Raw genomic sequence first — 27,963 nt, forward strand, 5'->3', positions numbered from 1 at the left:
TAACGGACGCGGGGCAGTTCACAGTACACGCAGCGGCTATGCTAGTTATCTTTGCTCGCAGAGCTGATATCAGAGTTTATTCAAACAGACTCTCCTCTGTGCTACGGCGGCTCGGCTATCAGCTACGCACACATATCTGCAGAGTCCGACACTCCTGAGGGGTTTGCACAGGAGTCCTGCAACGCGTTTGTCTCAAGTGAGTAACTAAGTAGAGGCGCAACAAGTTTCGTGCCCCAAACCATCCATGTGCAGACTTAGTAAACACAAAGAAGTTAAAGACCACTCCAGACATGCACTGTAGTTCTTAGTCCTGCATTGTAAACAGAAGTCAAACAGGGAACAAGGAGTCTGTCACAGTTTCAACTCGCAAAGGTGTAAATTCTAACCTTTAATAAATATTTGCAGGTTTAAAATGAATGTTAGGAAACAGATGGAACATTTGTTGGCAAATTTGAGCTTTTAGTTTAATATATGCCTCTCCAAATGGGAATAAATATGCACCAAGCATATATATTCTGCAATCATGCATGCTAATTTGTTCCTTTATTAAATTCAGCGACACCATTTCTGCAAAGCTTACTGCATGTATGCTCGTTCTATGCATGACGCACACAACACGACTCTCCTTGTTTATCAGTTAAGGTAATTGCTTGTCGTTCATAAAGTCAGAAAGTGCCAGTTTTAGCTTTATTTATTTATTTATTTATTTATTTCCGACCAATCAGTTGTTGAGATTCTCTGACGGTGCGACCCATTGGGGAGCTACATCCTTTCAAAGGATTCTTTATGCATTCAAACCGCTAATGGGGACGATTCAAGTTAGTTCTCACTTTGTTCTCCATGACGAACAATAGCAACATACAACAATATAGCACACAGGCTCAATAAACCCTGGACTGTATTGTTGATCCAGTTCTTTGTTCCATTTCTTAAGGCAAGCATTTAATCAGTGTATCCAGCAATTGCATGCGCTGAATTTATTTGTTTGATCCATAAAGATAATAAAGCCATAAAAAGATCAGGTAGTACTTTCTCCAGCAGTTACAGTAAGTTCCTGCGATCCTAAAGCGCCAAATGCTTCTACGATGCGCGAGAACTCAAGCAACACAATGGAAGTGAGGCTTAGCTCTTTGTACGTAGGTTTGACCGGAGATAATCCCTTCGGCAAAACCTCGGAAATCTCTTTTGAATAATTTAGGATGTGCAGGTGTGCAAGAGATGACTCAACCTCATTGAGTTTAGCGAACTAGATTAACAGCCCTCAACTTTGTAAAGGAATAAAATCTTAATAGCACAGCAGGTTCTCCTAAAGCGGCAAGTCATGAAGGGAAAGGAAGTTTGAACAACTAATGTCTGACAGGAAAATGGAATATTCATAGGACATTCTGCTCTCTTCACTGTAAGAGAACCATTAAAATCTCTACAATGGAACCAAAGTAATGGTGATAACAGGTGATGATGATGATGCAAAATGACGATGATTAACTCAGAGACAGAGCTACAATAAAGGCAACTGGACTCTAAAGGCTGTTACTTACTCCGCGAGAAGTTTGTTCTCACTCCTAGGGGTGAACAAGAAAAAAGTTTGTTCTGGCCAAGTCATTTATACTTAAACTCAAGTGCCGAACTCCGGGGAAGTACTCATAGGCCCCGCCCACTCCAGCATACGTCACTGTGGAAGATTCTGGAGACGGACGACGAGAGGCATGTTTCTTATTATTTACAGACGTCAACCAGCCGTTTTGACGACTGCGTCCGTCGGATCACGCCGTTTATTCAGCGTGCACCCGCACACAGTATGTCGATCTCTACCCGGGAGAGATTAGCGGTCACTCTGCGAATATTAGCATCTGGCCGCTAACCACATCCACGGCAATATCTTAACAGTCGCCAAACACGACGCGAGGAAAAAAGTTTTGAGAACAAACTGACAAAATTTTGTTCTCGCAGCCCAAGGAGCAAGAACAAACTTCTTGCGGCGTATGGAACCGCCTTTAAAGGACTAGTGGGGAGTACAGGTTCTTTATTTTATTCCTGTTTTATCCCCAACCAGAACTGAAGCAGTTTTGCTTTAGCTTCGTCTCTTAAGATATACCATGAACTGGAAGACAGACAATGTTCATAGAGTGCAAGAAATCTCAATTTACTGCTCACTATAGAGAGGATATTTGAAGTGAGGGAATAGGGGGGTGATCTTAGGCTCAGCCTTGTTGTTTTTTGTTGCCAGATGTCAAAGAGCAAATGCCCCAAAAATCATTTTATCCTCTTTAAATAAACTATGCAAAACACTATTCTCCAGATTCAAATTTACAGTTTGACCGAGTTCTTTCTTTATGTGGTGTTAATTTTTTGATGTTTCAAATCATTATTGGTCTCATTCACTATCAGATCAAGTGACTAAATGTCGTCAGGGAGGCAGGCAGCAGGTTTCATGGGCTACAGGTTGAACTTACAGTGGATCTCCATGAGTCTCTGACCTGCCTGACAGTCGGCGGGCAGGACACGGTCCGTGTCACTGCCTCGATCTGAACAGAGGGGAGGGAAGAGCAGTTTAGAGAAGACAATGAGGTGGACCATGATGTACACACACACACACACACATTCATACACACATGATGAAAATGTACAACACACTATTGCTAAGCAGCTAAGAATGGATGTAGGTCCCGGTGGAGCCTGACAAGGTAACTTGTGAGCCCTTCCAATCCCCTGCAGTTATAATCTGCTGTGGCGCTGAACAAAAAAAACCCAAAACACATTACTGGCAGTTTAAAAGCTCTTCTGTGTTGTGCTGCTCCGCTCCACCAACAACACGATGGCATTATGTTTCTTCCTGTTGCACAATCTGTTGGTAATAAGAAGCATCTGCTGCATCTATTAGCCGACTGATCTCTCTCTCTCTCTCTGGGCTTTGACATCCAATATCATCTCATAAGGCAACATGGTTAACGCCTCACCGCATCGTAACAGCCGCACTTTTTATTTGGTTTATTGCTTTGGATTGTGCACACGGAGGAATAAGAGCAGGTTGTTATTATTATTATTATTTAGTGATGACAGAATGGTGTGAAATGATAAACGGTTGGACATGGCCAGGTGTGAGTGGTGGAGGATGTTTTCTGAAACAATAAGAGTGCTGCGACGATTCAGTCCTCTTCCATTAGAGGATGAAGTTTCTGTTCCCTCCACTTTCACAAGGAAACATTACAAAATCTCGAACATGGCCGCACAAGAAACAGACATGACGGTGTGAGGGCTGATAAGACGAACTGTTAAATGTGTTAGTCCTGTTTTTGACCCTGTCATATATAACACACTGTGGACTGAACACAGTCACATGCGGTGTGTGACTTTTTATTATTCCATGAGATTGTAGAAGAACAAAGACACTTTATCTTGTGCACGTGGCTCTATGGACCTAACCTGCTGCTACCGGATATCTCATCATGCTACTCAGTAGAGGTTTGATATGATTTGACTGTAAAGACAGAAAAGGTCACGACCTATAACTCTGACAGTGTGTTGAAGAGGGGGCATGTTTTCATTTCTTAATGCATTACTTTTGTGGCAACATGCACCGTAATGAAAAAAGTAGGGTTAAGCGCAAGCTAATTGAATTTTATACTAAGTCTATGTGATTTTTATTATCAATAAATCTTCCAATCGCCCTTTCAAGTAAATCTAGGACTTCATCTGATCATAGTTTTCCTTTTTCCGCTAATTTTTTTCCTGAGCAACAGTCCCAAACGCTAAATTTGCCAATTTAGGGTCATATAAGACACTAGAAAGTATTCAATTCTCACATTTGTGAAGCTACAAACACCATATGTTTGAGCATTTTGCCTGATGATTTCCCAAAATTATAAGTTGATGACGAAAATAGCCTTTAAAGGGGAATTACTGTTTTTTTACAACCTGGACCTTATTTCTAGCATACAGGTAACAGGTAACTCCGGACTCAACGGGGAATAGCACTAGCGTATCATAACAAAATATTGGTGAAATGAACGAGTTTCTCAGCAGATAATGTGTTATTTGGAGGCTGCGTCTCGGTGCCCCATTCACTCCCACTATATGGATATATGCAGATCTAATTATCTCCTGAACGAGAGCAAATGACACAAAAGTTATATGGGTGAGTAAACGATCGTATTTTATGCCAGAAATAAGGTCCAGGTTGTAAAAAAATAGTAGCTCCCCTTTAAATCAGTCAAATAACTCAATAATTAAGTGATCATTGTGATCCTAAAATTAAAAAAACGACAGTCGCGGTTGATTTTGCTTCCTATACCAACAGTATAAACCCAACATAATAATGAAAAATACATTTTCAAAGCTGAGGCTAACTTGATAAATGATCGGATTGAAATTATTTGTCTGCTGATAAATGTTTTAATTGTTAGAGCACAAAACTTTGAGATAAGAATGTCCTGAACACCACCGTTCACTAAACCCTGCAAACCCTGAAATGAAATGTCAGTGTCGATATCCCGGTGTGAACAATCCGTGGAATTCAGTGACAAATTTACGGCCTCAAATGTTACGTGATGGCGGTGTACTCCAGTCCTCCTAAGAATAGCTGCAGCACAGATCCAGGGGTGGTTTCTTTTAAGGGGGATCCCTAAAAGGACATCCTTTCCCAGGCCTTGGCTACAACCCTCATACTCCACCCCTCCCGCTGTCATGTTTCTGCCACCGGACCTGCAGGTTATTCCTGGTGCGGACGATGTGACCCAGATTTCGCCGCTCGGGGACACGGGCTCTCCGTCGCGTTCGCTCAGACCTGGATGCCTAAAATAGGGGGAGGTTGCCGGGGTCGCTTGCCTAGTGACACACTATCGTCCAGAGAGCAGAAATAGAAGACGGCTTCTGGTGCTACTGTAAGAGGTCACAAATGAGATGCATCCCCCAGCTGTAGGGGACACCAGGGTAAGATTAGAGTGGGGGGGGGGGTTAATTTAGGGATGACGTTTCTTATTTCGTTTTTCCTTCCACCCAAGTATTTTAATTATCTTTATTTATCTGGTTGCAAAAGAACAACTATTTGTATTACCGATTAGACCGCTTCTGTTATTTAATGGTTAGGCCTAAAGGAAAACGTCAAGACAAAACGATCATAATAGTTAAAAGCCCCAAATTATGTTTTCTAGTGTGTTGTCTGTTTAATTAACAGTTTAAAATCTAAAGATTTTCTATTCGCAACAGAAGGAAAGTGGCAAATCTGTAAATTAGAAGCTGGTACAAGAAGATTTTTGGCATTTTTGTTTGAAAGATGGTTGACTGATCTCTTCTAAACTCATTTGCAAAAATACCCAAACACCCAGTTAACAAGGATATTAAGATATTTCCCACTATTTCTTTATTCCTGTCTTAAAGTAACTAATTAAATATATGTAAGGGTCTTAAATTGGAGCTGAACTGGTATGGGTGTTGGTGTTTAGGGTTGAGGCTCTCCGTGGGCTACAAGTATTTACAGTCAAACTAATTCTTGGTCCGCTGGTGTTTAATTCAGTCGCAATCATAAGGTCACCTGGATGACAGAAGGTATGTTGGCTCAAGGTGTTTAAATCAACCACTCAACTGATTTCTGGGGTCATCTGATTGGATAATTAATTCATCGCCTTTGCATATACCGTTATAGTTGCTTATACGACAAATTCGAATTTTTTGGATTCAAAGTTTGAGGTTTGAGATTAGATTTGCCAAATTTCTAAACTCTTCTTCCAAATTACAGAAACTTTGAGCCACATTCCTGCTTGGGCTTCCGATATCTTTGCTTCGTCTCTGCCGAGTTCAAGAAGTCCCGGCATGGTGGTGAGCCTGGATTAACCCCCGCCCTAAAAAAAGAAACACAGCCTACTGGGGACACGGAGTCGGGCCAGCAGAGGCAGGCTGGACGTGCTGTTTAGCTGCTGTGTAATTACAGCCACAACCACTAAAATACCTATTGTAGAGAACTACTCACATCCACTGCAGTAAAGTGTAGCAGGCTGAGCTCATCGTTCTGATTGGCTGTTGATTGATATTATTTGCACCTTAAAGCTACCGAGACGCTCTTTTGATAAACACCGTCATCTGTTTCTGACTTTGTGTCGTCATACATGTTAAATTAGCTCTTGAACCGTTACCGTTAATGCAGTGGTTGCAAAACTTTCTCTGCTGGGCCCCCCTTTGCTACATAAGAAAATCTTCACCTTCTGAGGGTGCAATGTGGTGTCTGGCAACAGTGTGATGTTAGTGGGGGCCTTTGAGGGGAGGGGCCTCTGTGGATCATCCCACAGACATTTGATCAGTTTGGGATCTGGTGAATTTTGAGACCAGGTCAACACCTTGTGCTGTTCTTCATGTTTTTTTGAGTTGTTCCTGCTGCCATCAAGGCGTGTCATTGCTTTGGGGTGGGGGTGTCTGGTCTGGTCTAGGTGGGTGCTGCACGTCTAAGTAACATCCACATGAATGAATGCAAAAGTTGCAGGCACCGTCCTAAACCCACCACGGTGACCATTACATTTCTACCAAACTGTGACTCCAACAAGTAACAACACCTACCTGCATGTCTTTAGTTGCAATCTCCCCTGGAGTCGGCCAGCTGTTGGTGTCGCCAAAATCTCCAACCTGAGCAAAAAACAAAAACAAAAGAATTTGTCATGAACTGTTTGTTATATGCTTCATTGTGTGTAATTCTAGCAAATTTTACACAAGTACAACAACTGAGCAAGCCTGCACAACAACATCCTGCTTTCTGCATCTTTGTCCATGTCCTGCCTGGCTGGCTGCAGCACTTAACACAAGAAAGCCATAAACGTTTGTGGTCAAGGTGTGGTCGCCAGCCCTGGAGTACTACGGTGTTTGCTGATGGCTCACCAGGAAAACATCTGCACACCAGGACGCGTGAGGGGAGGCGAGTAAATACGTAAGTAAATACGCTAACTTCACTTAGCTTTTCTAATTAAGATAACTGGTTTGAACTGGCCTGGAGTTTACCGACAACTTTAAAATGAAGGCTGGTTCGTCAATTTACAATTGGTGTATTACTGAAAATATAATTAGACTGTTCAACATTTTGACATGAAGCTGCAACCATACAACAGTTAGCTTAGCTTAGCTTAGCACAAAGACTAGAATCAGAGGGGGGCATTTAGCATCATTCTGTTTAATTAAATTGAGGCATGTCCACTTTCTGATATTATGAATATCATGAAGGGCAGCATCTGTGGACAAAGTCCTATATTTGTCCACAAATGTTGACTTTATTTTCACTTTATTGTTTTTAGTGTATGGCTGCGGTTATCTTTTTTTATTGTCTGTCTTTTATTTATTTATTTGCACAGCACGTTGGTACACTTTACTGGTTATTAAAGTACTTTATAATAAAAGTTGGACCGGATTGAATGTCTAAATTTTTAAGTGAAGGGACAATATTACAAGCTACAGAACTATGTTTTTTGCTTAAGTTACTTTCTCTTTAACTTGATTTATTTGCCATTTTAAACAAACATTTGGGGTTTGTGAATATCATCTAACCTTAAATGTGCCATTACATAGAATTCAAAATGCTGTCACACTTATTACCTTTCCTCCACGTCTGGCTTTGGGTGGGTTCCCTGCCTTCACCACCTTGGCGGGACCGGTCGACTCTGTGGAAAGACAAAAAGACGGCCGACATTACAAGACGCTCTGCACACATTAACGCAGCGCGTGTGTTGAGAAGAAACAACAGATTCCATTTTGAAATTTCTCGCATTTCACACAGACTCGTTTGCCTCGGTTTAATTTGCCCGTCGCAGACGTTTTAATTAACATTTCCATTACTTGTCTTATCTCATTGACTTTCAGGGGCTTCCTGTCCTTTGATTAATAAACTACAGTGGCATTTCATTTCAAGATAAACCCAAACCCAGTTATTTTTACATCTTATCAGAGCTGAAACCAGGTACACCGACTGCCATTTATGTACATTTATGACTACCAGATTCACAATAAAACGTAACCACTGGATTACATGATCAGAGGAAGAGCACACTGAAAGAAAACGATTCAGAAAATGTCAGCAGTGCAATTAAACAGCACATAGATTTCCATCAAGTCTGTTGAATAATTATTAAAAGCAACTTATTAATCGTTTAGTGCAGGGCAATTGCAAAAAAAGAGAGCACAAAAAGCTCAACAAAATATGCAGAGAATCTAAGGCGATATCCTCAAGTTACTGTCACGTCTAACAGATTTTTATTTAACGATGACATAACAGAAAAGGCTTTTGAGAAGCTGAAAGCAGCACGAGCAGTGTTGCCCCTACCATTATATCAGTGGGGAGTCCCGCCATACAGAACAGGTTTTTATTGCATCCCCATTTACTTCCACTACTTTTTTTTCCCCCTCATGTCGACTGAAAAAGAGCAAAATCTCCCAGGTTCCTCTTTCACACCTGAAAATGTAGCTGACAGGGGCTAGTTTACACTAAATGGTAAACTCCTGATGGATGATCATGATAAGAGACAACACCAGAAAGAGAACAGGAAATGGGAACAAAATTCACAAATGAACCACATTGCCAACAACACAAAGAGCTGCGAGAGCAAGTTTTATTACAATCAAAGTATGTGAGCACTTTCTCCACCTTGTTTACTGCCACTCTCCAATTAAAATAATGCAGCCCAACAGAAAAAAAAAAAGCTGAAAAAGCTACAGCAACACGTCACAAATCCTATTAACTAGACTCACAGCCTGAAGCGGTCCACAGGAAATCATTTTACTATTCTCTATGACAGCTCAACTGACCAGTCATTGCAGCTCTAGCTTATCGCAGCTATATCGATAATCAATACAACTGTTTGGGTCTTTTATTGAGTGTAATATCACAATGTAAATATTAGTTTCTGTCTTTGATTTATCAACTATAAGTCAGAGCTAAAACAGGCTATTTAAAGACGTCACACTGCGCTCTGAAAAGTTATTTTATAGACGACAAGATTATTTAGTCAAGAAACGATGAAAATAACCATTATTTCCAACCACAGAGGTAGATGTGGGAAGTTTAACTCAACAAAGTATACCCTAGATCTGTCTCATATTATAAACTATATAAAACTTCATCTACTTAAAAGGATTATGTATAAGTTAGATGAAAAGTTTAATATGCATAGTACATCAAGCTCTTCAGGATCAGAGAAGTGTCCCTATTGAGTGTTTGGGCAAAGTATTTGTATGTCTGCAGCAGAATCTAAATCTGCAAAAGGTAATAAATGGAATCAATTATGCAACATCATAAGAAGATAAGTGATAAGTGTTAACAACAAAACTAACCTTCCCAGTCTGTATTTATTTAAGTGAGTGAAACTCACACAGCACACTGTATGTTGGTCTTATACAGTCTTACAGCCCTTCAGGCAAAAGTATGACTAAGTGGAGATCACGTTTGCAGAGAGCATGACCGTACAACCTCCCTGAGGTGGGCAAGGCAGAAAAGGAGCATTGTATTACCGATCAGGGAAATAAAGCTCTATAGGCAGCAGGTGCAGGTCCATGCACACAATTAAATCCCCCGAATGGCACTCAAAGACTCATTAATCCCAAATAATCCTTCCGTCATTCTGGATTTTTATAATATTGTTTGAGTAAATAAAACAAGATTTTCTCATCTTAACGTCTGCTGCACTGATATAAACTGATTCAGAGGCATTTTGAGTACAACAGAGCACACGAAAGAACAGAACGTTAAAGCAAATACTTTCGTTATCTACCGTCTCGTGACATTTAGGAGCACTTTACAGTGCTGGCTCAGGTCCACCACATTGTTGAAATCACCCACATGCCTAACCAGCAAAGCAACAAAGCTGTATTAATCAATGAGGAGAACCTCAAGAAACCTCGGTTGATTTAGCAGAGCACCTAACTTAGCCTCCAGCAGAGATGAGAAGCTAGCTCCACAGGTCTGGTAAGCTCATTTGCAATTCAGAGTCAGTTGTTTCTATCAAACCCACCCCTGCAAGCTGAAACTTGACTTCTGAACTTTAAACTGTTTGCTTAGTTTTCAGGAGCAGAAATGGTGTAACCGTGATTAAACTCAGGCTTGTTTAATTGACCTTTGCTTCACTTTGTTCACTGGGCTACGCCACAGTTAAGTCATCCTTCATGGGAATTTCAACAGAATTCAAGGGACGAAAGATTGTCATTTCCAGTGAAGTTTCTTATCTGTCTTTAATAATGAATGGCAAACAGTGTCAAGAAGCAAAAAAGGAAAGAGAGGGGGGGAAAACCTAGCAACAATCCTGAAATCTGAGCCCACAAAAGGGTGTGGTGGCCATTAGCATCACAAATATGTATGGTAATTGAACAAGTCTCTCCCACAGCGACTATAACTAGGTAACAAACAAACACGGTGTAACTCGATAAGCATTGTGTCTGCTGCCATTAAAAGGCACAGGTATGAGAAACAAATTTACTGTGGATTTTCTGATGGTAACAGAGAAATGGTTGCGGTTTTAAACTTCATGAGGTCTAATTTAACCAACAAAAGAAAAAGTCCATGAAGTTGGCCTTCCATTTACTTTAAACGGGGCAACTCTAGAGAATCCCCTGTTCAAAGATCAGAAGTTCAGGTTTGTAGTTTCCATTTCACCCATCGCTTAGTGGAGGGAAGTTGGTTGCTAGTGGACTTTCCAGGTTTTAGCCGTAGAAATATAACTCTTCTTGCCAAGACCACTCTCTATTGGAAAAGAAAACACCAACTCCATACTCCAAGTCCACAAGCAGCAATTGCCAGTAGGAACCAAAGTCATGAATGGTGTTTAGGGAACTCCGATGGTGGCCGCTGACACAAAGATGACATTAATACAACTTGGTACCAACCCACTTTGCATCCCAAAGGTTCTGTCCACCGTCATTGCCACAACTCACTTAATCTTACCCCTTTACAGTTAACACAATGATGAGTCACTGACATGAATGTGCAAACGCATACATGCTTAAGCTTAAATTCTCGACCTGCCAACCGTTTCCTCTTATATGAAAGCTCTTTATATCGCGGTGCAGTTTGCAGCGGTTAACTCAACATCTCACACCCGGCGGTTTTAATGCCGCTTCAACAGTCCACCGCTTAACACTAATCATGGCTGATGACACCACGTGAAACTGCCATTCATCCCAAAATCCCTAAGGAGTGGAAACAAGAGGATTTCTCAAACTGAAGAACCAAAGCATTTCCACACACAATCAGGCTCCTATTTCAAGGTAGGATTTCTCAATCTTGTCCCTGGGGCAAACGTCTTCTTTGGGGTTTATAACGTTATAAACCGTCACTCTCCAGGATTAGCTGACCTGAAGCCCTGACCATGGTTTTTATTGTAGGGGCTGGTAGATTCCAAACACCACCTGTTTGTTTTTTTTCACCAGCTAGAATCATCTTACGCTCAACAAGTTAAGAACCCCCTTACAAATCATTTCTTTCTTGGGTCCTTCTTTGGAGATCTCAGTGCACCCAAGACACAACGAGTCACCTCCAAAAATTAAAGCTGCCCAATCTGATTCTTCATTTCTGGTTTGCGAAAAAAATTAAGTAAAGCAAAAGCAATACGTTTATGTTGATGTATGCAAATTAGCCACTATATTATCTATATTAGTAATACATTTAAGGCTACCTTTAGTCAAAATGTCACTCGTTGACTTCTATCTATTTACTTAAGTCAAATGTTATGTTCTTTTTACGACTGCGTGCATGGATGCACGGCTACGCAGATGATGTATGCTTTTACTTCTATACACGGCATGAAACTGCGATCCAACCACAAGTTGTTAAGCTTGCTTGTGAAAAGCAAGAAATTTGTTCTTGCTCCTAGGGCTGCAAGAACAAGAACAAAGTTCACTCTGGCCAGGTAATTTATACTTCACGAGAAACTCAAGTGCTCTGGGGGAAGTCCTCATAGGGCCCTCCCCCAGTATCATACGTCAGACACACTAAGCATTGTGGGAGATGGACGACGAGAGGCACTTTTCTTATTGTGCTCGGATGTAGGCCAATCGTTTTGACGACCAGGTCCATTCAGGATGCACCCACACACACAGTAGATCACTACCCAGGAGAGATATTAATATTAGCATCTGGGAGCTTCCAATTTCAGACCAAACCCAGAACAGTTAACGGACACCATACAAGAAAAAAGTTCTGCCCGGTTCATGTGTTGAGATCAAGCTGTGAGAACTCCCAAACGAGGAGGAGCGAGAACAAACACACTCTAATGCCTGGTGTGAACAATGTCCATGTAATGACCCCTTACCAAACATCACAAACCCCTCTTAGCCATGTGCACTTTACCACAATTTAAAGGTGCGACATTTCACAGAGAAATCAATTAAATCAGATCAATAGATTTGCTTGTTTCTTTAATATCAATTTGGCATGGGGAACTGAAGGACAGGGTGGTAGCCTTTGACTAGCCGGGTTACACAATCAACTTTTATTTAACCACGTCACCCTGAGTATAAACCTCTCCACAAAAGAGGCATAGTTCACAGACTGTTATGAGACAAGGGGTCAGTGATGTAAAAAGCCTGACGAGCTTAGTGTCTGACAAACTTATTAGCTTCTGGGAGATTTATACCCAAGAAATCCCATAACTCTAAATTAAAATAAACTACACACAATGTCAATAATAAGCCAGAATTAAGTAAACAGACATGAATTCATTTCACTGTGCCTCTTTCTCAGCAAACTCACACAGACTGAACAGAGCCTCCTGGGTCCAAGTTAACACATTTTTCATGTAACTGAAACTGAACGTCTGAGTCTTTGCATAAACTCTGCCGGGACAACAACTTTGTGCTAAATTAAGTAAAGGAATCAGCATGAATTCCTCAAGTATTTAACCCTTCTTATCTGCTTAGTTTGCTAAGTGTGAACAACAGTAGTTTCAGAAATTTCTCACTGCTACTTACGGTGCATGACGGAGCAAGATTTACAGAATCACACATCGGGTGGCAAGACGTTTACGGCAACACGTTAAAACACAACTTTCTTGGTATCACTGTACAGATTTCCGGAAGCTTTTTCTGAATGATCACAGGACGAGGGAGAACTGATGAAGCACTCAGGTTTTATCGAGTCTTTCTGCCTCGTCACCATGACAGAGCACTCTTGACAGGCTCTGCTAACAAACAGATTCAGAGCAACTGACTTCAGGAAAATACTGAGCTTTTTATTCAATCCTCTTACGCTATATATTGAATATCTCATGCAGGGATACTCCAACCATCCACATGTATATCAATAAGTGTAAATTAGCAAATGTTAGCATGCTAAAAGGTTAAACAAAGATAAGAGAACGTACCTGCTAAACACTGGCATGCTTACATCTTCACTGTGAGCATGCCCACATTATCATTTAGCTCAATCTTTGGCTTTCGACAAGTACACCTTCACAGACTTGAATTCTGGTTTGAGCTCAGCTTTTTTACACATTTCACAATTTAAAGACTTCTCTGTAGAGTTTTACATTTGACATATGTGTACTAAAAGCTAGATGTTCATATTATACTGTATTAATGTTCATTAACTATGTTAAAATGTTCATCTGGGTGCTGTGGGTGGGGGGTTGGGAAAAGAGTTTAATAATTTAACCGTGCAGCCTAGTTCATTCACTATTCCCAAGAAAACAGCTGCCCATTTACTTTGCCAAAAACAACATCACGGCATAATTCAGAATAGCTGATTCATTTATTGGATTATTTAAAACTTAAACGTACTGTTTTCCTTTTTTATACTTTAACTTAATGGTTGCAGATATATAATTTGCTAGAGTTGTACTGTACTACATGAAGTGTGCCACACATCTGGTCTCACCTTCAATAATATGAATAAATTTCATGATAATCTCTTAAATGTTCTCCATACTTTTCCAAACGGGAGTCTATTAAAATCAAGTTCCATACATTTGGATGAATTTCCTCTTTTTATGCTGCAGAGGAAGTGTGCAATCACACTTTTACTGATGAGTAAACAGGATTATTAAGGTTTTCTGAATGAAAACGAACAGAAAGCTGCAAGTAAATCACTCTTGGGTAAGGTCTTTTATAACCACGTCAGGAAACCGAACGCAAACCGGACCCGACCAGTTCCTACAGCTGTATCTGGCTGGTAATTAAATTTTATAGTTCACCAATCACTGCAACAAGTGGACAATCAGCTGCTGTGGAGCTCAGCCACATTCTGCAGATCAGCTGAGCCACACACCACCAGTCCTCCACTCTTGAGCATGCAGGCATCACTCACAGTCGCTCGCGTGGCTGCTCGCAGCTCCGTGATATCAGATGATATCAGATGATGGTTTAAGGTCAGAGAGGAGCCTTCAGGGCATCTCCCAACCTATAAGATGCTGCTCCTCTGGTGATCACACAATCGGCACATTCAGACGAGACACCCGTCTCCAGAAATCTGATTCTGTGTGGATTTAAATGCCTCCCAGAAGCGATGAAATACAGTTTCTTGGAGTTATCCCACATTTTCTTAAGAAACTTTGATCAAAGAGGTTTTCTATGTTTTACAATTCTTCTAAGAAGCCACACTTCCTGGTATAAAATATGTCTAGTGGCACCAAAAAACGTCTGTGGTCAACTTCAGCTCAGGAAATACAGACAGTTCAAACGACAACCGGTTTAAAGGGTCATTTCAAACATTGCAGCTTAAAAAACATTAGTCCCATTTTATCCAGAATACTACAAGACCAATATCTAACTTCTCTAGCTCCTTATTTCTTTGTTAATAGGAAAGAAAAACTTTATCCTGCTTTTTCCTGAAGAGTTTATTTTGAAATCAGTGACGGCACCTTGAGAACAGTCTGAGTCGACAGGTAGCAGTGAAAGCTGGGTGTTATCGAGGCGTTGTGTGCCCAACTGTACACGAGCCCTGATAACAAGTGTTACATATTCTTAAAAACTCAAGGACACGTCAGGTGTAGGTTTGTGGGTCTGACAGAGATGTGGCTACAAAACAGGAACGTATGAAGGATCGGTGAAGAGAAGGAGAAGGAACAAGTGATGATAATTCTCCTGCATTTTCAGTTTCATCCGACCAAATGTGTTTAATTTTTCCCCAAAGCTGCACCAGCAATGAAAGCAAAACCGGGCACAACCAAGAAAGCCTTCACAAACAATGTGCTCATAAGGAAACTAAAAGGTTTTTCCCCTGCACAAAACCCTTAGAAGGATAAACATCTATAACAAGAGCTTTAAGAAGTGCACTGCGTGAGGAGGAGAGGGGAAAAAATGCAGCTTTTAGGTCGTCACCAGCGACTGTGCCTACATTATTTGACCTGTAACCAAACAAATGACACAACTGAGATGGATCAGATGCTCCTGAACCACAATCTGACACACGAACGCAACACGGGAACTAAATCCAAATAATCATCTTGGGCCAAGAGTGGAAAAATATTTTGTGGACTTTTTGTCGACCGTAATTACACGCAAGACCATTTTCTTCCTCAGATTATGTAGCTGCAGGTCATATTTGCTGTATTAAAGAAATAATAACATCTAGATATGCAGTAAGTGCATGAATCGGAGGCGGATTAATAAATGCAGGGCTCGTTAACTCATTAAATCTTAATATTTTAGGAGATGCACTTGTGACGAATCGCTATAAAACTATTTTAGCTTTGTGTTTGTTACAGTGTAAAGGTTTAGCCTGGGTTTAATTATTAGCCTAGCTTAGCAAAAGCCTGGGGAAAACAATAACTCGAGCGTGCAAGGTTCAAGGCGGGATAATGTGGTTCAATTGTCGTATTTGTTTAATATATTTCATCAGGTTAAGACAAGGGAAAATGTCCAAAACTAATGAGGACAGGGTGGCTGCACGTACCAGATGCTTAGCCACAGCTGAACACATATAAAGACAAATCTCTTTACTAACAGCTGAGAATGAAACCAAACTTTTACCTTTAACTGTTGAAAAAACAGATATTTCCCAAACTCATCTTGCATGCTGAGCTATTATATGACTACCAATGTAAAGTGGCTAAGTAACTCGTTTAAACACAAGACCAAACACAGAGGAAATTTACACAAACGTCTGCAAGGAGCCGCCGACGGCAAGAGAAAACGCCGCATTCATCGTTTAACTGCTGTTTACCGGCCCCCACCCCACGCAGACGCATTAGTATGTAGTGACTCCCATTACTCTCAGGCGCATCGTCATCCTCGCGTCTCTTTCTCCTCCCACGTTTATCCCCCTCTTCCCCTCCCCGTCTTTCTTCACGGCGCTCGGAGACAGTTGCTGCGGCCTGCTGTGCACACCAGACTGCCAGAGGCTAGAATTAACATTAACCACCAGTATCAGCCAGTTCACATTGTCTTTAAAGCGGCGTTGGATCAATTCATTCAGGCTGAAACCTCTTGAATCTTAATGCTTTACTGATTTATACACATTTAAGATGTATATAGTGTATATTTACTTACATTTCTTGTAGATTTGTACATATGCAAATATTGTATATTTTTGCTTGTACCATTTTATTTTATTATTTCAATTTATTTCAATTTTAATTTAATTATTTTTTTAAACAAATTATATTTTATATTTGTTTATGTTTTTTATATATTTTTTAATATATTTTTTAATATATTTTTTATTATTTTCTCATATTTTTTATACATTTCTGTTATATTTTTTTAATATATTTTTTATGTTTTTTAATATTTTTTTAATATAATATTTTTTAAATATTTTTATATATTATTTTAACTTACCACTTTTAACCGTACCACTTTTTTTCTAGTGTTTTTCAACAACTACAGAGACAAAGCAATTTCCCTTGTGGATCAATAAAGTCTATCTAAGTCTAACAGTGAACTACAGAATAAATAAATTATCTACCTCAATAAACCTTTATAATAATATCCAGCTATTGTCTTTCTTTCTACTTAATCTAATCTCTAAAAGTCTCTTTCTCTTTTTCTCAGAAACCCAGCGGTGCGCACAACGTCAGGTGGACATCAAGGACAAATTCCCATGGGGGCTGCAGCCTGCACCGGTGACAATACCTGCTCAAAATCCCACAGGGTATCGCTGGCGAGACCTATAAATAAACCGTGTGTCACGTCGCCTCTGCAGTCTTAGATAAACACAGTGGTGGTGTTGAGAAAACGGGGCCCGGTCCTTTGCCTGAAGCTTGTCTAAATCATATCTTTTTTTTAATTTTTTCCTATCGTCACAAGTCTCGTTTCATTCTGAGGTCATAGTGGAAACTTGACTTGTTTGGGGCAAGTGTTGGATTCAGGGATTTCCCAAATTGCTGTGGCACATCATACCAAATCTTAGACGAGAGATATCGGGACAAAATGAGAAAGAAAGCACTGATTACAAATATTTTAACTTCAAGAACTTGTCTCTGAATCAAAGAAAATGAGACGTGCGTTTACATCCGTTTGAACGGAAATGAAGACAAAAAAAAAGGTCACGAAACGTTCATTGAAAGGGAAATGGTGCTCAGCTGGGGATACGTACTGAGCTAAAAGTCATGAGTAACATTTAGTCAGTGTGAAACTACTGTTTTATCGACTGGATGCTCGCTGTCTGATGGTCTCACATGCAGAGCGGAGCAGAGCGGAGCAGAGCGGAGCGACGACAGAGGAGGGAAGCCTGTCTGCAAGAAACCAAATATGGAGGAAACGAGCGAACGCCGGCACACAACCTGCCTCCATGACACACACACACACAAACACGTCAAAGGCTCTTCCTGGCGTCACATGATCAGGGTGGTGACATCACCGTTTGCATTTGAGTAAAAAGCTCCCGGAGGCGTTTCCCCCGGCACACACACACACAGCTAAATTAACAACACACACACACACACACACACACACACACACACACACACACACACAAAATGGAGATCATCTAACAGGTGAGTTACCTGGGACCTAGCCTCGAATGTCCCCTGCCCTCAAACCGTGCCGTAGATTTTAACAGACATTAGATAAACGTTTAAAACACATATTCCAATTATTCTTACTGCAGAGCTAAACAAGGCTTTTTTGCCCCACAGTACAGTCCCAATCGGTTATTATTCCATATTGTCCAATCAGAGGCCTGATCCGTTGTTGAATGAACTAAATTTCCTCCCCTGGAGACTCATAAGAGATCACGTATGCAGTCAAAGTTAATGTAGAGAGGGTAGCTCGTAACTTGGCTCCAGAAAACCTGTCCTCTCTACATGACGCAGCGTTCAGCAGCTTTTTCCTTCACCTGTCTGTCTTCTTCCACGCAGCAGACATGTTCAGTAACATGACTCTGGCTTCTCTTCTCCTGCGTTTTCTGGCAGCTTCCACGCTAGCCAAACGCCACGAAAACACAAGATACAAGTTGTCTTCTTTATTTTTTTGGCAGCTTTGAGGCTAACTAACTTCCATTAAAACAAAAGAAGGGAAAGACGACGTTTTGACGCCACAAGGACGTGGTTTTGGTTTATGGCGGAGCTAAAATAAATAACTACAAAGGATCAGGCTCGGCTGAAGCCCGACACCGATCCAAGGCCGATCTCCAGATAACTCACTGTTTACTCTGTCAAAACCAACTTCAGCGCTTTATCGTATACTAGCACAGTTGCTCTGAATATACCCAAATCATCTATTCTTATTGAAGAAAGCAGCAAAAAACGGGTTCCCTGATATCAATTCATAAAACCTTTTATTTTAATATATGCCGTTTCCTGCCTCCTCCTGTTAGAGGCGTAGCAAGTCTGGTTTTCCCCATGAGTCTTGAGAGATCGTGAGCTGTGAAGGAGATCCGAAAGATCTGAGAGAAGCGTCAGGACTGAAAGCTGATGTGCGGCAACGTTTTGGATTTTAAAAAGTACGACGACGGAGAAAAGCTGAACAAAAAGTAAAGCCTGTGTTACCTAGAGCTGAGATATTGTGGAAATATCACCCAATGGCAGCATTAGTTTTCTGAAAATCTCTTTCATAGCCAAGCAAAATTGTTCTGAAACTTAAAGATCTCTAAATTAATTGACTCGGGACCCTGTGAATGAGAATCAGATTGATTCAGCAAATCAGTAGACACCAAATGGCTTCTCAATAAAAGCCTCTCTGTGGTTTCCCAGTACCAACAAGAATGAAACTGAAATCCAAACAAGATTTGGTTACAAGCAAAAAAAAAAAAGTACAGAGGGAGACTTCTACTAACAGGACTTTATCACTAGCACAGCCACACAAGTGTCAAGTGAAACAGCTGGTTGATTTAAGGGAGGACACCGTCAGGACGGGTCAGTTAAGGTCCTCTGTTGTGTTTTAAAAGTGCTCAGTGTGTTTTCTGGCTTTTACGAAAGAAGCAACACTCGCTCCTTCTCCCTCCTTCTCAAGCTACTCAACTGACATCCGGTATTTTCAATTCAAACCATCTCATAAATCCATCAGACTTACTGCCACAGGAGCTCGGGCTCATCCTCGGTGCAAACAGTCCACACCCACACCTCCACAGTGGGACGTGCCGTTATCGCCGAGCCCAGACGCAACTCCGAGACAGATAAATGTAACCCAAGCTGGACGACTTAAGACAAGGGCGTCTCTGAAACAGCTGACTGTGGGTGCGGATGCGTGGGGCGGGGAGGTGGAGGACAGTCAGGAGGATATTCGCTCGGCTAATACCTAGCTTAGCATCTCCACTCTGGTTTAAGCTGCTTTTATGTTCTGACCTTTGACAACTTTAAGTGAAGCTTAAAGTTTAGTTTATATCTTTGCGGGACATAGACGCTAATCTACGCTGTCTTTTTTTTGCCAGTCGGGTTCATTTTTGTTTCTACTTCCTGCTTCAGTTTCAACAATGGCGACTGAAACCTTTGCTGAAATACAAATGTTTGTATCTCCAAACCTCCTCAGTTAACCTTTCCTCCATGTGTGGAAATACTAAAGCTTAAACACGCCACTGTCACTTTAGATGTTGGGTCAAACAGAAGCCCTCACCTTTCACCTTAACCTCCAGGCATGAAGACACGACTTTCTTTCCACAGACCAATTCCCAATCAACTGAGCTAACACCCAATGCATCCAACACCTCAGAAGCAGCGGCCGTCTGTCCCGTTACCGGAGTCCCACTTTATCCGTTCATCTTCGCCCCTCTCCCATGCAGGATCGTGACCTTTGCCGGGTCCTGACACATCATAAAACCCGGCTACAAACAGCCCTGAGGTGTCAGAAGGCCGCAACAAAGACGCAACAAGCTCCACGGACCGGGACAAATGTAGGAGACGAGTGAGGTGTTCATGCTAATTTTGAAAAAGCAACCCCCGTTCCTGTGAGCTGTGGAAACAACTGCAGGACAAGAAACTGGTACAAACAGAGTGGAGGCTTTAGTTTCTATAAGCAGGACATAGGCGGTTTATAGCACATCCTAATCAAGCTGCTTATTTTATTTTTGGCATTAAGTTTGAACCTGGCCTAAAGAGAAGGAGGGGGCTTTCATTCAACAGTCTATTTAAAGTTTCAGAATGGGCTGCATTTGCGCTACTTAAAAGTTTCCCCATGTGCTAAAGGAATGCTAATGCATCAACCCAAAGCCACATTTACATTTATTCATGTGTCTGACCTGTAACTCATTCCTAACTCTCTGACTGAGGGTCACACCTCAGCTACATGTCAAACTAAATCTCACAGCAGCAAAGAAAAGGAAATGGTTCTTAAATTGGACTAGATATCACATCTGATACTAGACCATCTACATAATCTAAGATTAAACCAAACTGTACTACAGATCTGTATAATCGCCCGCGAACAAGAAGAACTTCTCGGCTATACTTCTGAATTCATACAAACCTCCAGAATGTACGAAAGAGGCTCAGGGATTTTCTGACCGACCAGATATACACATGTTCAAAAATAAATGCTTTGTGCTTCTGCGGTAAGTAGCCTTTCTGATTATGACAGTACATTGCCGTTTTCCCAATTTCCTACAGCGAGTAAATCTTTGAAATCTTTGACAAACCAAACGAAGGCGCTCACATCACCTGAGTCTGGACCATATAGTTGGACGTGGACACACCGCCAAGACTAAAGCACAAGGCTAATTGGCAGAGATGTCCTTTAACTGTGCGAAAAGACATAACTCTTCGTACCAGCAGGTGGCAGTAGTCCATACTCGTCAATCAAAAGGAAGAGCTACCACTTAGTAATGGGGCTTGGAAGCTAGGAAGAGCTACAACCCAATGCCAATGGTGCAGGACGCAAAATTAGGGACACCCAACTGTTGACTTGGTGCGTCATGGGCTTAAGATGATGACAGTTAAGTTTGTTACACATTCAGCGAGAAGCAAGAAATTTGTTCTCGAGGTGCGCAAGAACAAGAACAAAGTTCGTTCTGGCCAGGTCATTAATACTTCACAAGAAACTCAAGTCCTGATCTCTGGGGAAAGTCTTCATAGGGCCCTACCAATGCAGCATACATCACAAGAGCTAAGCATTGTGGGAAATGCTAAAGACGGACGATGAGAGGCTACTTTATTATTATTTTCGGATGTCGGCCAGTCGCTATGGCAACCCTGTCCGTTGGATCGCGCCATTCATTTAGTATACTGCCAATATTAGCTTACGGGAGCTCACAGACAGGCCGCTAGCATTTCTACTCTTCCGCGTTAACCACGCCCACTTTCAATTTCCGACCAATCACAGAATAGTTGTCGGACACCGCAAGAGAAATTAGTTCTCAACACATCAACCAGGCAGAACTTGTGGGGTGTAACAGCCTCTATAGTGTCGCCTCAAGCGGGAAAAAGGAAATGTAAATGTAAATTGCAAATCAAACAGACTTAAAGATCAAATTTGTTCTATCGTTTGTTCAAATATCCCATACATACAGTTTACAGAGCTCCATACTGAATTTCACATCATTACTCCAGATGTCCAGGACTATGAAATCCTACGTTTTTAAACTGAGTCATTTTGAATCTTCAGCAACACACAAGTGCTGCTCCTCTATGTTCTCCTTTTTTAATGGATGCGAGGCTATTTTCAGCCTGAACCCATCATTTCTGTCCGTCGGCAGCAACAGGTGCCACAGCAGGAGAGGAAACTAACATGCTTATCCAAAGTGGCTGCATTTTGTTGGCGGTTAAAAGTTAATTGTTGTTTTCTGGACAGTGATCAGCTCCAACTTGTTTCATTCAGCGTGATCTTATTTACAACTAATCGGATTTTGCTACACTGAAACTACAGAGAAAAATCAGTCATCTGTCCTAATTTGGATTGCGGTGGCGGTGATCTCTGCAAAACAACACGCTGCTGAGCCCTTGGAGGCAAAACGGGAGCCGTGATTCAGCTGAATGCCAGAAATGGAAGCTTCAGCGCTACAGTCAGTCTGAGCCGGTGACGGTGAAGTCAGACCAGAGCGTTGCCTGGCAAAATTTACTCCTGTGAGTCGGCAAAAAGCCGGCAGCAGAGGAAGGAAGCACGTGAGGCTAGCGAGCGGGGGCTGACAAAAACAAAGGTCCACAAATCTGCAAATTACACAAGCTTCTTATGAAACGCTGCCATTTCTTTGTGTTGCTACCCCTGAACGGGCCAAGAACTGCCTCTCAATCCCAATTAATTATGTTACTTCTGCATAGATAAATAATAATTTGACATAAAGAGATCACACCAGGTGTTTGGACATTAGCTCGTCAGGGTTAAATATGACTGAACAACTCCCCCCTGTACAATTTCACAGCATGGCTCGCCTTAACGTTACCCAGTGGGGGGTTTTGATGAGGAGTAGTACCACGAAGCGGTTTTAAAAGGGTTGTATTGTGCATGTGCCCAGGGAGAACACATCCCCGCTGTAGATTTTATTATATTCTCATGTAACAGTGAAAAAAAATCAAGTCATGTGCTTCCAAAGGCGGCGAAGAAGACAACTACTAGGAAAACAGATTAAAAAATAAAAGATTAAATCCTTTAAATACCAGGCCTCAATGTGTTTCTGTGAACGACGCCAACTACAAACATTTATTTATGTATGTTATGTAGAAAACACCGCAGGGCATCGTCAGGGCCGTGACCAGTGTGTCATCCAGACCAGCCCGAGGTGAAATTGTTGCATGCCAGACAATCGAAGGTGGTTTTTGGTGACAATATGAAGAATGCAGCCACACACACCCGTCGACGAGAGGAGTCGCAGCCTTGTTTACTAGCAGTACTACTAGCAACCGAACACGGGAGTCTAGTGTGAAGCTGGGAAACATCACATCTTTGCCGCTGCCTTGTATTTTCACCAGATCAGTTTCAGAAGCTCACATTATTTATGACAATAACGTCCTCTCTGAACCCTGCATCGAGACGCCAAGCTTCTCCCCATATGGCCGGGCCTCGCTGGAGGAAAAATGGTTTTCTCTCTCCTGACATAAAGCTGTTCGTGACTCAGCTGATGATCAGTTTTTCATATAACATGAAGTGGGTGGTGACGGTAATGATGTTTTAACCCTCCACTGCTGCCTCACGTACGCTGCAGGTTCTATGTTATCCTGTTGCTTTCTACCTAAGTTTCACTTTATTGCGTTTTATTATGCTTAAGTCTGGCTCCAAGTCAAACTGTCCGAAGTGAAAGTTCAGCGATCCGAAACAACAGTGAACCCATTCAGCAGCAGCACGCCTGAGCCAAGCGCAAAATGTACCGCTTGTTCAAATCCACTCTCCTCTTGCTACAAATTAAAGTCACAAACTCCCACTGTGATCCGTGTAAATACGTTTCCAGCCACTCAGCCGGGTGGACTTATCCACAACAGCAGCCCGGGATCTTCTTAAAGGGCACACAGAGAGCACACATGACTGATTAAAGACCATTCCGCCATTGTGCCGGGCATACTTTGACTCAGCTTCTTGCTTTTTCAGTACAGAACAATACAACGACGCACGGCGACGCACACCAGGGCAAGAACTTCACCAAGGATGTTGCAGAATTTAGAAAATCCCTTAAAAGCGGCACACGAAAACTAAAATCTCAGGATGTGGACATATTTGTAGACGGATGTAGGACAAAAATACAAGCGCGGCCAACCTCAAAACAACGACACAGCACAGCAGCACAAGTAATTAGACAATTTCAGTGAGTAATTGCTGCTGCTTGTGTCCTCATCTGTTTCGTTTTAGACAGGAACTCTCTAGATGCTAATAGCTAGAATAAAAATACTGCTAACTCGTGCATTTAGAAGAAGTTTATTTATGTGCCTAAAGACCTAGAAACTACTACAATTTATATTAACGTAATGTTTTAAGTGGGTGCACGCGGCCTGTTTGCAGATAAATAATTCAGATGCTTTTACAGTTACAACCAGGGCCGTGTAAACGTATTCATTGCAGAATATAGTAAATAACACATTTCCTGATTAGGTTTATACGAAATTATGCTTAACTTTTGAGATCTAACAAAAAATAAAGCTTGGATGAGTGAAATGTCTTCTCAAATAAGTTGTTTTGCCTTTGTTTTAGCTTGTTTAATGTACAATAACCTGGATAAGTCTTCAAATACACTTTCTGACAATGGTGTAATTAGTTTAAAGTGTCCAATGGCTTCTTTATTGCCAGACGTTAAAACCAAAGGATCGACTAATTTAAAAAAACAACAACAAATTAGTGGATTAAACGTGAATCCTGCCATGTTGACACCCAAGCAGATGTGTCTTGGTATTAACGTAAAACAACAATTTGAACCACATCTCTAATCACGCGCCTGCAGTCCGCATTCAAACACAACTCTGGTCTCTGAATGCAACATAAATGGAGGGGGGGGGGGGGGGGGGGCACTACTGCCTGACGATCTCCCAACACTGGCTCCGAGCCACGTTTATGTGCTGATGTGACAGCTTTTGGAGCAAATCCATCCAACCCCCCACCTCTCTAGACTGGTCCAGACCATCGGTACAAGCTGTACCCTGAAGTCCACATTAGTGACACATGCGTTGTCTACAGAAAATACAAAACACAAAACAACACATATACGGTTGAGAGGCCACACTCATAACCAGGAGGGCCTGACTGTGTAGCTGCAAAACAGACAACCTTCAGGAAAAATAACACATGGCTGTGAGACATGGAACCACGTTGCCTTGACACAGACGGAGGGATCTGTCTCCTCCACGAGCATCATCAATAATCACATAATCGTTTCGTCTGACTGTCATTTTGCCAACCAGCCTCGACTGGGGAGCTAAACCCAACAGGCATTTTACTCGCAAGACATGAATCACAAGCGATTAGCCGCCAGGATGAGAGTCAGATCATCCAGAAGCCACGATGACTTTGCCTGCTAGCTTCCCAAGCTAACGGTAGCCAGCTGGGTGCGGGCGGGCGAGCGAGCGAGCGAGAGACGGGTTTGCTTTGACAACACATCCACGACATGACAACCGGCTTGTTGGCAACAAAACAGCCAGGCGGTGTCACATGAGACACATGGAAACGATAACCGGCCCCGGTTCCTATGCGGCAAGTCCGCTCACTAGCCAGTTTAGCTAGCTAAGTAGCTAGCTAGCTAGCAAGCAAGCAGCGCCCATGCCTTTCTCTCGGGGAACACGTGGAGTGAACACGTGACGTCTCACAACAAACCTGATCCTTTTTTTAATCGATTAAAAAGAGCAGATGTTTAATATTTAAGCGCCCAATAGATATTTTGGTAAAACTGTGAAGGTGGCACGTTTCACGCCCGGGTGGCTTTAAGTGGGCAGCAGCAGCCACCTGGAGGCTAAGCTAGCATGCTGGAAATGGGAAGGGCTCGGGGACGCACTAGGCCAGAGAGGAGGCTTGTGTGCTATTGTTAGCCGGCTAAGCTGCTACAACACAAACCCCGGCCAAGATCGTGGCGGTGGCTTTGCGAGCTAATTGATGCAACGTGAGACATGGGCGGACGTCTCGTCGGTGTCTGGCGTGGCTGCGTGTCGAAATGTGCCCCGAGAAGGAAAAAACAAACAAAAAAAAACAAACAGTAAACAGTAGTAAGTGCTGGTTTTAAACGTTTGGCAAGCACGGGGAGTGTGTGCCAGGCAGCTAAGGTCTGGGGCTGACTGGGTGGGATGAGAAGATGATGGTGATGCAGCACACATTTATTTATTTTTTTACTTCACCCCTTCTGAAAGTTTCAAGCCTCTGCAGCCAGCATGCACAATGACACTGCTAAAAAAAAAAAAATGAAACACTCCCCCCGTAAAGATGCCACAGAAATACATCCAACAGGATCCACTGAAGTGCATGCAGCTCATTTGGAGTGATGACACAAGCTGAGCAACTTCACAACCATTGCAGGACAACACAACGTGTCACAAACGTGCACAAAAGCAAGAATCCTCCATATAAAACTATTATTATTATTAATAATAAGGCAAAAACATGGTAATTTGGAGCAGACTCAAAGTTAAGTTAAAAGCAGAAAGGTGGAGTCACTCAGATCCTCCAAAGCTCTATGCAATAATTAGACATTTTGAGTATTTTAAGTGTTTTAAAAGGGTGTGATCCCTTGTGTAATCAGTCGCCCATGAACCCCAAGAATAGCCTCCACTATGAGGAGGAGGAGGAGGAGGAGGAGCAGGGGGGGCTTTCACTCCAAATATAACCAGCTTTGCAGGCAGGGAGCAACAAGAGGTCGACCACAGCCAGGGAACATGCTTATCAAATCGCTTGCGCTTCTTTTGTGTGTGTGTGTGTGGTTCAATAAAAATACTACGTGTCTGTCCCGTGTGTGTGTGTGTGTGTGTGTGTGTGTGTGTGTGGAAGCACCAAGGTGACCACACCTGGACGCAGGGCTCAAGACACCCAACACAACACTGACAGTCAAGTAAATCAACATGTAGGGAGGGGTACCGACCGTGGTGTGCTTGTCCATTCACGCTGACCACGGTCACCGCATTCATTTTCCTAGTCCACGGGTTCACCTTGGGCGGGGGAGCTTCGGTAAACTCCTTTCTGCTGCCTTTAACACCCTCCTCGCTTTGCTTGTCGTCGCTGTCACAGCCTCCCTTCCCCTCCTCCGTGGCCCGTTTGGAGTTCTGCTCCTCCGGGGTGCCTCCCTGGTCGGGGCTGCTGCCGCTGCTGCTGCTGCTGCCGCTGCTGCTGCTCCCCTCTTCGGCGACACCCGTCTGCCGCTCGGCCCCGTCGTCGCAGCCCCGGCCGCCCTCCTCCTCCTCCGGGTCGCCGCGGATCACTTTACCGTGCTCCTCCGCCTTGGCGAGCGGGTTGCCGGGCAGGAGAGCCTCCACCTGAGTGGCCATTTCCCACCACCGTCTTTCTTCCCCCCTCAGGATTACCAGTCCTCCCCCCCCGGCCCGAATTCGCCTTTAGTTTCAAGGAAATGTGAAGTTGTTCCGCGGAGGCTGCCGCTCCTCTGTCGCTCCCAGACCAAACGAGCTTCAGTCCAAGACGCGGAGCAGTCGGCGCCGGATTAAAACACGCAAAAATGGAAAGAAACGTGTCCGAGGGCCTCTCTGGATTACAACCTTATCTCCAGCACTAGCAGCAATATGGATGATCCCCACCACGCGATAGAAGGGAGCGCGCACGTACAGTGTAGAGGGGGAGTAGCCACGTAAACGCCAGGGAGCGCGCTTTGGGGTCAACGTCGCGATGATGCTTTCAAGTGCTTCCTCGTCGTAAAACCTCTTGACTTCCAATTTCGGAAGTCGTAAAGTGTCAGTTTGCAGGACGCATTCAAGTGCCTTTAGTAACGAAATGAGTTTGTTTGTTTGTTTGCATCAGACAATAACTGTGTAATTTTGTGGCGCAACAATATGTTAAAATTGTTATATTATGCACAAATAGATCCGGACAAATGTCCCAAATAACTGAGTCACAGGATTTATTGTGAATTAAGTTATTTAGCATTAAAAAGACAATCATTCACCATTTAATTAAGCCCTAACTTAAGGGCAGATACACAAAATACATCTTCATTAACACAAATAACTTACTATCAGTCAGTAATGTCAAATAAATGTCCTGAAAAGTGCAGATTACTTGTAAAAACAA

General features: G+C 42.4%; 1 protein-coding gene and 1 long non-coding RNA gene across 3 annotated transcripts in view; one reads left to right on the plus strand and one right to left on the minus strand.

Annotated features, from left to right (window-relative positions):
* On the plus strand, window positions 1-24,329 carry LOC311502604. The gene is made up of 3 exons (XR_014699551.1): window positions 1-196; window positions 6,777-6,910; window positions 16,948-24,329. It is a non-coding gene; the product is annotated as an uncharacterized lncRNA (long non-coding RNA).
* The window catches only part of larp1 (La ribonucleoprotein 1, translational regulator), a 47,567-nt gene extending 19,879 nt beyond the window's left edge, over window positions 1-27,688 (minus strand). For both annotated transcript variants that reach the window (XM_084564913.1, XM_084564912.1), the window contains exons 1-4: window positions 26,807-27,688; window positions 7,570-7,634; window positions 6,547-6,612; window positions 2,454-2,525 (exon numbers count right to left, since the gene is read on the minus strand). In XM_084564913.1, coding sequence (XP_084421039.1) covers window positions 2,454-2,525; window positions 6,547-6,612; window positions 7,570-7,634; window positions 26,807-27,209 — 606 coding nt within the window. In that variant the 5' untranslated portion in view covers window positions 27,210-27,688. The remainder of the gene's footprint in view (window positions 1-2,453; window positions 2,526-6,546; window positions 6,613-7,569; window positions 7,635-26,806) is intronic.
* Window positions 27,689-27,963: the final 275 nt, after the last annotated feature.

The sequence above is a fragment of the Chelon labrosus genome (assembly GCF_963514085.1).
Source record: "Chelon labrosus genome assembly, chromosome: 17".
NCBI lineage: Eukaryota > Metazoa > Chordata > Actinopteri > Mugiliformes > Mugilidae > Chelon > Chelon labrosus.